The sequence below is a fragment of the Thunnus thynnus genome, chromosome 23 (genome assembly GCF_963924715.1).
Source record: "Thunnus thynnus chromosome 23, fThuThy2.1, whole genome shotgun sequence".
NCBI classification, from domain to species: domain Eukaryota; kingdom Metazoa; phylum Chordata; class Actinopteri; order Scombriformes; family Scombridae; genus Thunnus; species Thunnus thynnus.
The window spans coordinates 14,393,441-14,409,380 of NC_089539.1; the positions used below are offsets into that span (position 1 = coordinate 14,393,441).

At 39.2% G+C, this 15,940-nt stretch overlaps 2 protein-coding genes across 2 annotated transcripts in view; one reads left to right on the plus strand and one right to left on the minus strand.

The window, feature by feature from the left end:
* lrtm2a (leucine-rich repeats and transmembrane domains 2a) overlaps positions 1-4,892 on the plus strand; it is a 28,157-nt gene extending 23,265 nt beyond the window's left edge. Inside the window, exon 7 of the mRNA XM_067581551.1 lies at positions 624-4,892. Coding sequence (XP_067437652.1) covers positions 624-1,156 — 533 coding nt within the window. The 3' untranslated portion in view covers positions 1,157-4,892. The remainder of the gene's footprint in view (positions 1-623) is intronic.
* Positions 1-15,940, minus strand: part of cacna2d4a (calcium channel, voltage-dependent, alpha 2/delta subunit 4a) — a 90,518-nt gene that overhangs the window by 58,784 nt on the left and 15,794 nt on the right. The window contains exons 14-26 of the mRNA XM_067581552.1: positions 15,474-15,551; positions 15,051-15,131; positions 14,855-14,929; positions 14,566-14,652; positions 14,229-14,300; positions 13,881-13,942; positions 13,428-13,495; positions 13,302-13,347; positions 13,079-13,176; positions 12,601-12,694; positions 12,397-12,489; positions 11,448-11,575; positions 9,380-9,448 (exon numbers count right to left, since the gene is read on the minus strand). Of these exons, the coding sequence (XP_067437653.1) occupies positions 9,380-9,448; positions 11,448-11,575; positions 12,397-12,489; positions 12,601-12,694; positions 13,079-13,176; positions 13,302-13,347; positions 13,428-13,495; positions 13,881-13,942; positions 14,229-14,300; positions 14,566-14,652; positions 14,855-14,929; positions 15,051-15,131; positions 15,474-15,551 (1,051 nt within the window). The remainder of the gene's footprint in view (positions 1-9,379; positions 9,449-11,447; positions 11,576-12,396; positions 12,490-12,600; positions 12,695-13,078; positions 13,177-13,301; positions 13,348-13,427; positions 13,496-13,880; positions 13,943-14,228; positions 14,301-14,565; positions 14,653-14,854; positions 14,930-15,050; positions 15,132-15,473; positions 15,552-15,940) is intronic.

Below are 15,940 nucleotides of genomic sequence, written 5' to 3' on the forward strand. Positions count from 1 at the left end.
GTTGACTTCTATCTGCTTCGAACCACTTCAAACGCATACAGCTGGGATATTTGGAGATATTTGGAGAGAGAGCACTCTGTTTGCAGAGGGGATTCTTTTGTCACACGCTGAGATAAAGCATCTGGGGGCTAAATGCCACTTTCCTCGTACTGTCTTTCTATCATCCTCCACCTTTATCTCATGTCTCTGTAGCTTAACGTATCTGAGGATGTAAATCAATGGCTTTCTAACACACGACCTCCAGATGAATACTACGTGTGGAGACAAATGCGGCATGTGATGATAACAAAGTAGATCCCCCACCCTCCTGCTGCTTGTGGGAATTAGTGACTCAGATATTTCTCTCTTCTACACACACACACTAGAGCTGTGCTGAAGCTAGGCATGTCATCTCATGAATTATAGAAGGGCTTAGTTGAGGCTATCTCCAACTTAGTGTGGAGGGCACAGCAAACTGTGTGTGTGTTAAGTGATGTATGACTCATCCTAGTGTTGGCACAACCAACCCCCTCTCTGTCTTTTCCTCTCTCTCAGTTAATTGGTAGTGCTTTACAGGCATAAGGCATTTTATAAATGACCTCTCCCTGTCCTCTTGTCTCTGCACCTCTTTCTATCTCCGTCAGGGGGGAAGGTGGATGCGGTGGAGTGCACGCTACCGAAGGATCTGCGTGGGCGAGACATCCGTGGCGTGCCGGTGGAAATGTTCAACTACTGCCTCCAACTTGAAGATGAGAACGGAGGAGGAGGAGGTGATGGTTCCCGGTCCGGACAAGGAGGCGGCCCTCCCTGTAGCAGGAGTGCTCTTAACCCCAGTGGGGCAACACCAATGTCTGACAACAGCGGCAACAATGGTGATGACTCTTCTTCAAACACTGGAGGTGGGGGTGGAGGAGGAGGTGGAGAGGCCTCGTCGGATTGTGTCCGTGCCCGTTACCGACCCGTGAGCGTTCGCCGCGCCATCGGCACAGTGGTGATTGCCGGCGTGGTGTGCGGCATCGTTTGCATCATGATGGTTGCCGCCGCCGCGTACGGCTGTATCTATGCCTCGCTGATGGCTAAATACCAGAGAGAGCTGAAGAAGAGGCAGCCGCTGATGGGAGACGGGGAGGCAGACGGGGAGGATAGGGAGGAGAAACAGATCTCCTCTGTGGCCTAGAGGAGTGATGGGACGGGGGGAGGTTTTGGCATGTCAAAGGGTGAAGGTTGGAAGGAGCGAAAATTAAAAGGGCTCAAAGAGGAGAGAGATAAAAGAGCTTGTTTTATGCACACAGACAGTTATTGTATCTCTCCCTCTGACTCTCAAACTGACACCTTTCCTTTCTCCCACTTTTTGTCTTCCTTTCTTTGTCCTCTTTCTATTTTTAACCTCTCTGTCCTTCTCTCTAACTCACTCTTTCACACACACACATACCTTATCAGTTCCCTTATTTTCCCTTCCATTTGGAGCCATTCTCACTGCAGTATTTGTTATCAATCATCCCTCCAACTCGCCTACCAACCACCTACTGCTGCAGTTGGCTGCTTCTGAATTTACCATCATATCAGCTGAGAGAAAAATGGCTCACTCTAGTATGAAACATATCATTTAAGCTGTAATAAGACACTTATAGAGTATGGAATGCTGACTTTTCAGGGATTTACAGTATATATGGTGTCGACTGGACCAATATTCACAATAATGAGGATCATTTGTGGTATTAGGCAGTGCCCAGCCTTTAATTTGTTTGCATCTTTCTCCTCCTCAACCTCTCTGAAGCCAGTAGTTCCTCCAAAATCCAAGATCCTTCACCCTCGTCTGGCCTAATGCTCCTCTGACGTTCTCCTTGGACCTCCAAGTCTCCAAGAAAGGTTTCCCCCCAGTGTTGGGAAGCTTGGGGGAAACGAGGGAAACTTTACAGATAAACACAAAGAGATGTCATTTATATAGTCAACACCTCTCTACCGCTTTGTCACAGAAAGAATACTGGTGATACAGATTATGTGTTAATGGGAAATCAAACACTTAAAGAGTCTCCTGAGTCTCCTGTCCCCCTGGACTTGCTAGGGATGTTAAACATAGAACAGGAAACCATTCGGACTGAGAAAATGATCGCTGAAATGTCAGATTGAAATGAGGTCAGGAGCGACAGTGAGATACTCCCCCCTACTTGGACCAGAGCTCAGCTTTACTCTTGATCTTCTTGGGACATGAGATTCGACAAAGGATTTTTGGGGAACAAACCATTTCAAATGGAATTTGAATTTGCTGTATTTGTCACTTTTCCTCAGACAAAAAAAAGGCTCTTGCTTACTTGATGCTTGTTAAATGATTATCATCAGTATCTGGACAGATCAAAAGCCTGTTATGATGGCGAAAAAGTGGTCACACAAATATTCACACTGGTTTTAATGACGTTATTGTGATTTAAAGAACCACAAACTTTGCTTTAAGGTGAATACTATTTGCTCGGAGCTCATTTTCAGACTGATTTCACCCTCAGAGGTGAATGTTTGTTACTACGGCACGTGAAAACTATCTCAGAGAACACTGTCTCCTGACAAGGACTACGAAAAAAATCATCTAAGGACTATAAAACTTCAGACTCCTGCACTTTATTTCCCTAATCAGTTCCCCTCTGGCCTTCTTCTCCCAGCTCCCTTCGTTCTCTTTCTTTCTAAAATGGACGATTTGCCCAGAAGGATTATAACGAACAAGGGATTAAACTAAAAGACGCTGCTATTTTTCCCCCCTCCTCCTTGTACTCCTCCTCCTCTTTCTCATCCCTTTATCTCTCCATTCATCTTTCCATCCAGTGCTATTTATGGAAAGTTCTTTACACTTTCTCAAAGACTTGCACCTCCTCTTTTCTTTCCCTTCTCCCATATTTTTGTCCTTTGTGTTTTTCCTGAAAGGTCTGCAATATGCAATGGAAGTTGTGTCACCATAAAATGAAAACACCACTGCCAAAGAGTCCTTCTGTTATCAGCCTAGCAGCCACTTTTTTTGATTAGCACTCCTTCTTGGTGAAAATGTGTTTGCTTTACAAAGTGTTTTCATAAATATCCTTATTTATGCCTTTGAAATATTTATGTGAACTTTCATGATTCTGGCTTTCATTGCATATTGCTCCCCTACAGTAGAACTATTGTTCCCTCTCAATTATTAATTGGCTGGACATAAACCTATATTAATAGTGTGTTACCTTATACCTGGGTATGATGCAGATAAATATTATTATATTAGTCTCTAATATGGTGTGCTGGCCCAGCGATCCCCAAAATGTTTTTTGGCGTAACTGTTTATGGTTTTCTGTATGAATTCATGATGTATGTCTTTTGTTGTTTATGACTTCTATGTTTCGTTTTGTTTTAGGTTTAGGTATCTCTGTAATATTTGTTCATTAGTCTTGTTCATTTACATGTGTTCAGTAGTCAGTAAAGTCTCTGCAAGAGGCATAGAAAGAGTTTAGCCTGAGTGTGAAGAGGACCCCATGCTGTTGCCTTGTCTCTGAAATTCATCAGGGTGACATTGTTTAGCAAAGAGTCACACAAGTGACAGGAAACCTAATTGTTTTAATATGATTTTATTTTCAAATGAAGCTGCAGGGTCAACTCTATCTCCTGCAAATGCTTTTCGTGATGCAGCTCATTTGAAATAACAAGCAGCATTAGCATAATTCTGTGCGCGTTGCAATGGTCAAGATATCAGAATATTTGCATCTATAAGATGTTTGATTTCCACACTTTTGAATCGGTCATTATTTCTGCAATATCCACACATGATGGTTAAAGAACTAAACCAAGTGGAAAAGGCATAGGGAAATGATTAAATAAAATGAAAAATGTCAATCCTAATTTGTTGCATGAGATGACGTGAAATCAGAGAAACCACAGAAATGCATTGAAGGCACACACTTAACCACCACCCTAACATCTACTGTACGCTATTACTTTTTGCTGAATTAATGAACATCACATCACTTTTATGCATAAACAGCAATAACCCAGAATAGTTACATACAAACTAGAACTGCAACAAATAGTCAATTAATCGATAAGTCCATTCAGAGGAAATTAATCGGCAAATTTCAGCTTCTCAAATGTGATGATTTCATGCTTTTCTTTGTCATATATTAGAGTAAACTGAATATCTTTGGGTTTTGGACTGTTGGTCAGACAAAACAAGACATCTGAAGACGTCATCTTCGACTCTGGGAAATTATAACAAGCATTTTTCACTATTTTCTGATATTTTATAGACCAAACAGTCAATCGAGAAAATAATCGGCAGATTAATTAACAATGACCATAATCATTAGTTGCAGCCCTGATATAAATGTATTTTGTAGGGCTGGTGGGATGTATTGTATAACATACCAAGATCCACGAAAGCTTGATTTTAGTGGATCTAGAACTTGGCCTGTCCACCTCACTAATATAAATAAATGGAGAAGATGAGCAGATCTTAAAATCTAGATTTTAGGACATAATGTGCAACTTAATGGCATGCATGGTGAATTTAAATGACAAGTGTAAGATAGTCCTGAACTTTACAGGGACTCTGGGGCCGTAGCTGAAAAAGGCAGCGGCTAAACTCTATCTATGACTCTAGAAACAATGTCCTCTCACCCCCTGGTCTGCAGGTCTTGTGTTGTTGGTAGCTAAGTATCTTAGCTAGCTGAAACCTGTTCCTATAGCCTCTGTGTGTAAAGAACAATAAATTATAGTTTGTTACGTAAAAACTGCAGCAGCCATGATGACTGAAGGGGCTCAAAGACTACATTGCCCAGAACTCTATGGTGTGTTGTGTTATTATGATGATTGTGATTATGACAATGATGATATGATGGTGACGATGATGAAACATTTCCTGGTAAATATGCATTGATTTAAATAAAAACATATCACACTTATGTCAAATTCAAATCCAGACCAGGTTTGAAAGACTACAACAACAACTACTACTATTATTATTGTCCATTACATCAAGATAATTAAATCACACACACATAAAACCTATGGTGCACAATTCAAGGTGTAGATGATTACTACTCTTACACACATTAAAAATAGATCAAATATCACTTGTAATTAACCCAAAATGTGACTTTTTTTAGTGTCGAATTCAAGTGGTTTATGATTATAATTATCATGGTGCAAGGTGACATTTAGGGGTGAAAGAAAGAGTTAGAAAATATAAAGATGAAGCTGTGATGTAATAAACACACAGGGTCAAATCAGAGCATGAATCAGCTGTGATAACATCTCCTCCGTGTACTGTACCTTATCTTGTCCTTTCTCCCTTGATCTCCTCTCGCCACTTCTCATCTGTTCTCCGCTTCCCTCCCTTCTCCTCTCACTTATCTTGTCTCCATTTATCTTTCTGTCGCCTCTTCTCCCATCACTTTCTTATTCTTTTCACCTTCTTCTCTCCCACCTCTGCCCTCTTTATCCTCTGCTCTGTCTGGTCTCTGGTGTGTCATTTCCATCTCTTTTTCCTTTTCTGCCTCTTTTTTTAGCCTTATTCCTCTTTCTCCATGTCAAATAGTCACTCTATCTTTTCTTCTTTGCGTCCCCCCTCCTCCTCTCTCCTTCCCAGCCCCTCTGTATTTTTCATTTACCTTCTTATCTCTCTTCTGCTCTTTCTGTCAGTCGGCCTCTCTGTCAGTAGAAGAGTATTAGGGTTTATTTACATACAGTACAGCCTGCCAGTTCTGCCACAGAGATATACTAATCCATTGCCGAGCCTTAGAACAGTATAAACACTGTGTTTTTGTAGTCACGACAGATTTCGGAGCAGCCAAATACTGAACTTTAATACCAAATCCCAGCCACAGGAGGAGAAATTAAATCTGTCCCCGAGAAAGCCAAACACAGAAAGAGCTGAGATGTAAGAGGGGAAAACTAAACCAGATTGTGTTAGACGAACGCTGACACTCAGTGGTGAGAAATAGGATTACAACATTTTTAACTGCTTAGCCGTGAAAATATGAAAGGTTTGCAGTCGGCAGAAACAAAATTTCACCTCACCTAACACAGCTCTGTTGTGTAAAATTGCAGCTTTTTATCCACTGTGATCCTTAAAACAATATTTGCATATGTGCGCTGAAAAAGTTACTATAGGTCACTATATAATAACTTGTATTGTAAAGCAGTGTAAAATAAGAGACTGGGGGGCAATATCTGCCAAAGCTAATATGAGACACCAGCAATCTGAAGTCGAATTAAATTGGTATCTTCCAAAATTACAGTCTTTTTAGTGCACTATTACATCTTGTGTTACTAATCCTCCTCCACCAAAGCTTAGCAATGAAAAACTGTCTGGGGGAACAAAAAGGGTGAATTTTGCAATAAAAAGACTGTAAATTTTTGAAGATACCCACTTTATATGACACAGAACGGAACTTTGGATTTTGTCCCCCATCAATTGACAAAATCTTGTCACAGGAAGTATGGAAAGGGGGGGGACAATTACAGTTACCAATAAATCTTTCAGTGTAGTGTATATATGGGGACATGAGTACTGTTTTAAGACAGACTTGAAAAAATGCAAACCTTTCCTTTAACATGTATTTGTGCAAAATGGCAGCATAGAGTTGGGCGTTAGGGACCTGTCAACGGAAGTAGCTGAAGTTAGTGCCTTTGTCTGTAAGTGTCAGAGCTGCTAAAGTGTCCCTGAGCAAGTTACTGAGTATGTAGCAAATGTACAGTTTCTACACTTGCACATATCTGCAAGTAACAGAGCTGTTTGAAATGTTTTTCCGTGCTATTACGCTGAAAATTCTGATTACATTTACACACATACACGTTCAAATGCTAGATTGAGACATAGGTGGTGTACACACTCCCACGAGCACAGGTGTCATGACATACTGTAGGTGGGAACAGCATAGCTTTGAGTGTGCGTGTGTCTCTGTGTGCCTCTTGACCAGCTGGCTCTTGAATATTTGATCCCCTCGTGTTCAGGAGGTAAAAGTAACTCTCAGCAGCAAGAAATATTGTAGATGTAGAGAGGAAACGAGAGAGAGCAGCGGAATAAGAGAAAGAAAGACATGACAGATAAAACATACTAACAAGGAGACGACGAAGAGAGAGAGAGAGAGAGAGAGAGAGAGAGGGAGAGAGTGCGTGGGGAAGTGAAGGGAGAATGGTCTGACAGCTTGAGAAGAGAGAGGCAAAGTAAGGAGAGATGTATGTGAGGGTTTAAGAGGGTAAAGAAGAATGTCAAAGGGTGAAATACAGTGAGTTGCGTGTGTGTGTGTGTGTGTGTGTGTGTGTGTGTGTGTGTGTGTGTGTGTGTGTGCGTGTGTGTGTGTGTGTGTGTGTGTGTGTGTGCATGTGCATGTGTGGATGAGAAAGTCAGAGAGAGCAAGTCTATAAAACATTGATGCAGCTTTTCCCCTCTGCATTCTTGTAAAGCAGCTGTTACAAAAGCTGTTACACTTGTCATCCAGTGATGCATTGGTGAATAAAAATGATGATCTCTGACCTCCAGCTGGTGACCATCATACACAAACTAGAAAAGCATGTTTTTCTTATTATTGTACTCCTACTTTCTTGTAAATGTTGTTTTTTAAGATCCGTCTGTCATTTCTGGTATCTATGTTACAGAGGGCTATAGCAGAGCACATGTTTCTACACAAGCAGAGAGGAAAAAGAATGAGGCGGAAAGAGAGAAAACATTTTTAAAAACTGTACGAATGAGACAGAGTAAGGTGATGAGATTAAGAGAAAGACAGAAACACATCTATTTTGAACTCTTTCTCACTTCTGCTTGCCCTCCTGTTTTTCCATTTCCAAATATAACAGGATTTTCACACCTGAACCAATTTCTACGAAAGCTGTGAAATACAGATAAGCATGTGTGTTTGTGAGGGTGTGAGAGTGTAGTTGAGTGTTTTTCTAGTCTGTCAGGGTAATGAGGCCCCAAATGCATGCAGGTATACACTCAGACACACACACACACACACACACACACACACACACACACACACACACACACACACACACACACACACACACACACACGTGCTCTCGGGATGCAGCTCCAGAGAGTTTTGTCTCACACAGATAATTATCACTGATGAGTGTGTCACACAGATGGGCTTACACGGACAAACATGAACACAATAGCACACACATCAAGCAAGCGGTGAGAGAAAGCCAGATGCTACGAACTATAAGACAAAATGTTTCTGTCTGTAAAATACTCAAGAACACGCACACTCTCACATCATTACAGCTCCATCAAATTTTTGCAAATGAAATCATCTGAAACACCTGCCAGAAAAGGGGCCGCACACAAAATCATCGATGAGTCTAAAGAAAGCAGACGAAATGAAGGTACAGTACTCTCCAAGCACCTCAGGTAAGTGATCATAATTAGAGCTCAACCAATATCAGGTTGTCAGAGTTCTACTGACATTGAAATGTACAGTGTGTTGGCAGATATGTAAAAAGAAATTGCATGGTGGGAGTATTAAACTGCAACAATAAATGTTTTATTGGCAGCATTTTCAAGTATTTTGACTAATTTTTTTTCTCAATTCAAGTTACTGACGTTTTTCTATTTATGACAATCAATTAAACTAATTCAAATTTGAATTTACCGTAAATTTTTAGTAACTTTTACTGTTACTGACATCTTTGATTATAAAGTTTATTGTTCAATGGTAAAATATCTTTGCTCAGACATGTCTTTGTCACAAAATATATGTTTATGCAAAAAAAGAATATCAGCCAATACATCTCAAGTATTAATATCAGTATCGGGCTAAAAAATCCAGTATTGGTCAGGCTCTAATTGCACTCTTTTACTTACATGGAAATAGAACTAATTGATTTAACTGGATCTTCAAATCTCACAGAAACTAAACACAACTAATACAATCCTCTTGCCATAAAAACACCTTGCTGTCTTATGTTTAAGTGAATATTAAATAATAGATGTAATCAAGCGTGCAGGTCAAGCCAAACTCTTTTTTTTAAAATTCTGCTAAAAACAAATCAAATATGCAAGTTTGTCATCAGTTCGCTTCCGAGTGAATCTCACAGCACATCCAATCAACATGGCAGAGTGTAACTGCCTAATCAGCACAGTTGATTGGAAGGTATACAACCAACAATCACCATGCAATCAACAAGTTCAGCCAGTCAATTTTGCTAATTAATTCTCAATCGAAAGCACAAGAAAATACAAAGAGGGAGAAAGCAGAAAATAAAAAAGGCAGGAGATGCTTTACAGTTCTGGGTTTTTGCAAGAGAAAAGGAAAGTTTAGAAAGAGAGAAAACATTGGAAGTGTATATGTGAAAGGAAAAGAAGAAAAAAAAAGGAGAGATAAAGAGCAGGGGAATAAAAGCATGTGTGTAAAAGACAGACATAAAGAGTGTGTCATCCTACCTCCAGCGATGGCAGTTTTCTTCCCCACCGTTACAGTGATAGAAGTGGTAGCGATCACTATCCTCCCTGCTGATAGAGCAGCACACACACACACACAATTAGCATGAATACATTTTAATATTACATACACATGGAGACATATAGTAGATGCATGCATGTCACAAACACACAATTATTCCTGACAAACACATGCGTGAGTATGCGCATGCACAAGAAACAAAAAGGGGAATGTTTTGAGAAAAAAAAAAAAAAAAAAGGTCATGTACTGTATACTTGAATTGAACACTCACAGTGATAGTGACAGCTGAAATGTGAGTACAGATATGCCAGAATGTGTATGAAAATATGCGAGTGACAGATTTACTACCCAGACTTGGACTGGGTCGGTTATAACTAATAAAGTCATGCATTTATATTCAGCGTGTCTATTTACAGCCTTCATGACACCTGATGCCAACTGTCACCAAGCCACAGATTCCAGCCAGATTAACATTTTAAACATAATGTAACACAGATTATGAGAGCTAATCGACTAATACACTCCTAACAGAAGGACTGTGCATATGTGTATGTGTCATATACTGCATTATATTGCTGTTAGTGAGCCCTTTAAGAAAAAACTGGTCTATGTCTGTGTGACAATCATGCATTCGGGAAATTATGCAATCTCGATGAGAGGGGGATTTTTCTTTTTTTTTGCTATTGCATATTGTAACATAATGTAGTAACATTATGATAACGGTGAAAAAGCACGACAAAACCAGATTTTTACTTCCAAACCATAATTCATCAAAGACAGGGAGGTACTGGGTCAGCACAATGCAAATGAGCCAGAAACTCTACTGACTCCCTGAGAGAGGAGAGGAGGATCCCATATTTTAAGTGCATGCTCATGCAGAGAGAGAGAGAAAGAGAGAGAGAGAGAGAGAAGAAATAGGTGTAGAAAAAGATAAGAAAACAGAAAGATAGAAAAAAAAAGACCACAGTAATAGTTACGCTTTGAAATCAGGGCTAAGGAAAATCAGAAGGAAGACAAATAAAAAGAGGAGGCATGCCAAGTATCTAACAGTTTTCCTCTACCCTCCTCCTCCTCCTCCTCCTCCTTCTCCTCCGCCTCCCTCTGTTTTCTCCCTCCCTCCTCCGCTTCGCGCTCCACCTCTTCTGCACTCAAGGTGGCGCTATAGTCAGCCTCATAGTCCCTGAATACGTCTGAACACAACACACTACATTTAACAACAACCTAATACATACAGTATATAGAACTATTTGTGTATATTTATACTTTCATAGCACAGTTTTACATGATGGCTTTATGATTTGTTCATGTGGACAGTAATTTGAATCTTTAAGTAAATGAGGAAGTGGATATATAGAGACTCTCTGTACTCTGTAATGAGCCTCATAACTCATAACACTAAATATACTGTAGATCAGTGTAATTACATTTAAGTCTGCACTCTGTTGGTGATTATTCAAATTCCTTCCTTTGTTGCTGCCTGAAGCACTTTGCTGTGAACGTGTTTGTTTAAAGCATTAAAAAAAAATACATTTCATTCGTCTGGAGTAAAATAAGGAAATTAAATACAGTACAGAGAAAGAAAAGTTCACAGATTTTTTCAGACTCGCCTAGACTTGAAGATGGAGGTTAGTATTATGTGATGATATGTATGATGACAGTGATTGTTTACTTTGTTAGTCTGGAGCTGTTTATTATTCTCCACAACATCCTGGAATATGAACTATGGTGAAGAATAAAACTAAACAAAATATCAATCGGGGCTGCACAACAATTTCTGGGCTGTTTGCCTCATTAAAAAAATACTTTGCAAACCTGTGTTGTAGCAATTTACATAAATACACAAAAGGGTAAACAGAAATGGGCAGTTGTAGCCTGATGGCTTTTACTGAGAGGTTATTGGCTGAACCTGCCGAACACAACTCAGAAAATTGGAAATACAAAAGCACAAAAAGAGAAAGAGTGTGTGTGTGTGTGTGTGTGTGTGTGTGTGTGTGTGTGTGTGTGTGTGTGTGTGTGTGTGTGTGTGATTATTAAAGGTTTGTCTTCTACCTCTAGTCTCTTGTCTGGGCATGTAATATAGAAACTGTCCGGCTGGGTACTCGGCAGCTCTGCGGTACCACACGGGGAAATGGTCCAGGGTGAACATATTCTCCTTGTCTGTGGGGCTCAGGAAAGACCTGGGGAGAGACAAAAAATAGTGTTAACATCTTACTAACTATCTAAAAATAATGACAAGAGCAAAGAGTGAAGCAGGTGAAGAGGGATAGAATAAAGAAGGCAACAGGAAGATTTGATGATAGTTAAAGAAAGAAAAAAGATTGAGTGAGGTGGGAATAAAAACAAACAAACAAGCATAATGTCGTGGAAAAAGAAAGGACACTGTGAGATTAAGTGGAAAATGAAAGAGGGAAGAAATGAACAGTGATAAAGGGTGATGTTAAACTGGATGATACTAAATGGTATATTCAGCACTACAGAAAGAGTTTACTGAGAAAAAACACATTGTTTTGTTGCATGTCATTTAATATAAAATCTCAGTGTACAAATTCTGCTCAATAGTATTATAATACCATAATATTTGAGATAAAGGTATCATTTTTAATGTTTGCAGTTGATATATCACAAAAGCTGGATGTCTCTGAACACAAATATGCTGTAAAACTGTATCTATGCTTGTCACAGGGAAAAGTGAGAGCAATATTAAATTTATTTTCATGTAATGTTGCCAGTCTGGAGTAATAGCAGTGTATATTCTTTAGAGGAAACAATTCTTGAAACAATGTTTCACTGAGAGACTCATCGGTGTGGTACAGCATTGAAATGACTTCAGGCATTAAGTCCAGCTGCCCTTTTACTGACCACCAGAGGGCGAACTTGCACCTTACTGTAATATCAGCTTCAATTGAATTTCTTAATTGCCACAATTCACATATTTTTAACCCTTTTGGTTTTGGACATATCAGTATGACTAATTTACAAAATGAATTTTCTTACTCACTTGCCAACTCTTTTTTCAATGCCAGTGTACCTCTGGAATCTCATCAGGCCTGATCGGGTCCCCAAGAATGCCGTTTCAACCCCCTCATCCATACTGAGAGGGAGGAGGAGCAGACAGATAATTGACAAGGTAAATATTAGTAAAAAAAAACGTAAAATGACGTAAAAAGTCCATGTCTGTGTGTGCATGTGTGTTAATATTCACCCAGATGTGTTGAGCATGAGGGCGGTCCAATAAGCTTCCATAGGAGCCGTGACCACTGCATCAAATAGAGTTTGCTGCAACAGCAGCTCATCACCTGCAGAGAGAAACATAAATCTAATACTAACGGTGATAAAAGACTGAGGCGTACAAAAAGAGACACACGCACAGAGAAAGGCAGAATAAATAATAAACATGGGTAACAGTCAACAAAAGAATATTATTGAATTCTCATGTTGTATCTGAGTTTACAGTTTATGTTCACGCCAAACACCTCATCAAGATCTAGATTAATATTTTTGGCCACATTTAACTGTTGTTGATGTCACTGAGCTTTTATAAGAAGCTCATGTGTCAAAATATCAGAAACAAAGTTGACATAGATGCACTGGTGTTTTTAATGATGCGTTGAGATTCAGGCTTTGTGTTTTATTTCTCCACAGTGGACAGATAATACGCTGGAAATGAAGTCTGAACTTACACTCCAGATCTGGTTCTTTGCCCGTGAGGTATCGCACCACAGCCTGCAGCTGGCTCAGCTTACGATGCGCTGGGTCAATGTCCGTCTCACAGTAGGTCCTATAAGAACACAAACATACAATTTCATCAACAACAAAAAAAGTCCACATATTTTTGTGGGAAGAGCTAATACGAGTTGCACTGATGTAAACACACCTACGGTATGATCTGCTAGTTCTACTCACCATTCGTTGGCTATGGTCAAATCTGGAGCTTGTAAGTCATGAAGACCTGAAGAAAAACAAAAAAGACATAAGAGAGAGAAAGAAAGGCAAAATACAGAGAAAAGGAGACAGAAGAGAAAGACTTACCCTCCTCAACAGAGACGTTTCCAAAGAAGATATACTCTCCATATCCTCTAGTCAACACTATACCCATACTGTCAAACACAGAAGAAAGTTTTTATTTAATTGTTGGTTAAATAGAAACAATATTTCAGTTTTCAATTTAGCAAACAGTTTACAACCCTTTTTTGTGTTAGCAGAATACTTATTATTATATGTAAATTGTTTAAATGTGCCTTGGGACAAAAAGCTACATAACTGGCAGTATGAATCTTACTCATTATAACTATTATAAGGACACAACAGGTATTAATCAAATGTTGTTCCTCTGAGAAACAGTGTAGGCCAAATGGATGATATTGGTTACATAGGATTCATACAGGTATCTTGTCCCCAGCTTTGTTCAAACGGTGGATATTTAATTTCAGTAGCTGACATTTCAAGTAATCTTTTCATAAAGTTGAGAGCGATCAGGCAAACCTGAATGGTGTCTCGTTGATGACGGTGTAGAAGTAATCGTTCTTTAGGAACATAACTCTCCTCTGTGAGAGACAGAGAAAAGGAAAGAGTTTAAAAAATGAAGTAAACACAGGGAGAAAGAACTACAGCTTGTACTGGAGAGGTTAAAAACAAGTCCCCAGGGACGAATAAAACCTATATACAATAGAATATATATACAAGAAATGACAATAAAACTAAAAAATGAGAAACACATTAGAAGAGAATGTAGGTATAAATGAAAAGAAAATATTGGAGAGGGAAAGAATCACTCATCTAATACAGCTCTTCTTTCCATCTTCACACACAAGCAAACACAAAAGTACTCACTCCTTTATCCACCGCAGTTCTCACGTCTAAGGACATGGTTCCAGTTTCTCCTTTAACCATGGCTGTCCTCAGCTGAAAAACACACATCAAATGAAGACAATAGAAAACAGAAAATTGAAAAGGCCAGAAATGTGTGTGTGTGTGTGTGTGTGTGTGTACCAGGTATTCCTCATATTTTGGGGATGTAAATCTGTTTACATAGTCATGTTGTGGGGACTTGCCTCCCTTATGGGGACAAAAAGCAAGTCCCCTTAACATAAATTAAAGTAAGTTTAGGGTTAGGTTAATGTTAGGGTAAGGGTAAGAGTTAGGAAGGGTGCGTGTGTGTGTTACTAACCTTCTCCTCAGTGTCTTCCCATTCCACCTCAGACAGATCAACACTGTTATAATTGGGTTTTGGCTTCAGCTTCTTGCCCTCCTTATACTGTCACACACATACATACAAGCACACAAACACACAAACATACAAACAACATCTGTCTTTAGTAACCTATCCCATTTTTTATTATGCTCGGTTAAATTGCTTTACATCTATAAAGAGTTATAAAGTTTAACCCATTTCAGCTTCAAATTAATAAATTAATTAAATTCAATGTACAATTCAAGCGACTAATCTTTGTTTGTACCAGAGGTCGTAGCTCAGGATGAGACAGGATGTAGCCATTGTTGGTGATGAGGTAAGCGTAACCATGGATACCCAGCTGAAGAGACATGAACACAAAATCGCATACTCAGGGAAGACTTAATACAGTGGAATATTTAATATTAGCATGGTATGTTTCATCCTAACTTGTGACAGTGTGTGTGTTGTGGATGGTTTACCTTGTATCTTGGAGCTAATTTCATCAGTTCTCTTAAAGCCACGTCAGTTCCTACCACTCCCAGCAAAATCCCATGAGACAACTATAAGAATGAACACACATATTAAGAATATATATTTATTTGGTACTAAAATGTGATATAACATGGTATGATTTAGGATGATTTGGCTGATTCACTCCAAAGAGAATATGGTTTATAGTATATATTACCCTCTCTAGTGCATATTCAGAGTTAGTGTGGTTTCAAATCATGGATTATACTGAACATTAGAATCAAATTCTTGGGAAATGGACGTCTACTCACACATATGCAAAGGAAAAGACATTCCAAAGTCCTCATTACGGACACAAATATGTTACATAAGTTTAGGGAGAGGTTTGTCATGGATAATTGAATTAATGGGGATTAAAAATGAATACTTACGGTCTCTTCTTTCTTGCTAAACACAGGCATTGCTACTGAGGTCATCAGGAGCAAGCTCTGGGCCTGAGTGTTGAACAGCTGAGGTACACACACAAACAGACACACTTAATCCACATTGTTTTTCTTGACAAGCTAAATTAGGAGAAAACAACTATAATGCTAACTCTAAATGAAGCTGGGAGGAGTTCATTCCTCTTGCCCAAAGGTGGAAAATTAAGTGAAATGGAGATGGATTGGAAGACTATGTTGCGTTTGGCAAGTATATCTAAACCAAAGAATAACAACAACAAGCTAAGGTCTTACAAAGGAAAGTAAAGAGAAGTTGAGAAAAGTTCACAAAAACTATTTTAGAGAAATTTCTCTTGTTAAAAGAACTAAGCGGAAAGCTGGGCTAACTGGAAGCTACTAGAGACCAATAGAAACTGTTTAGAACAGTCTATATTTCTATTATAGAACCATTTCAGATA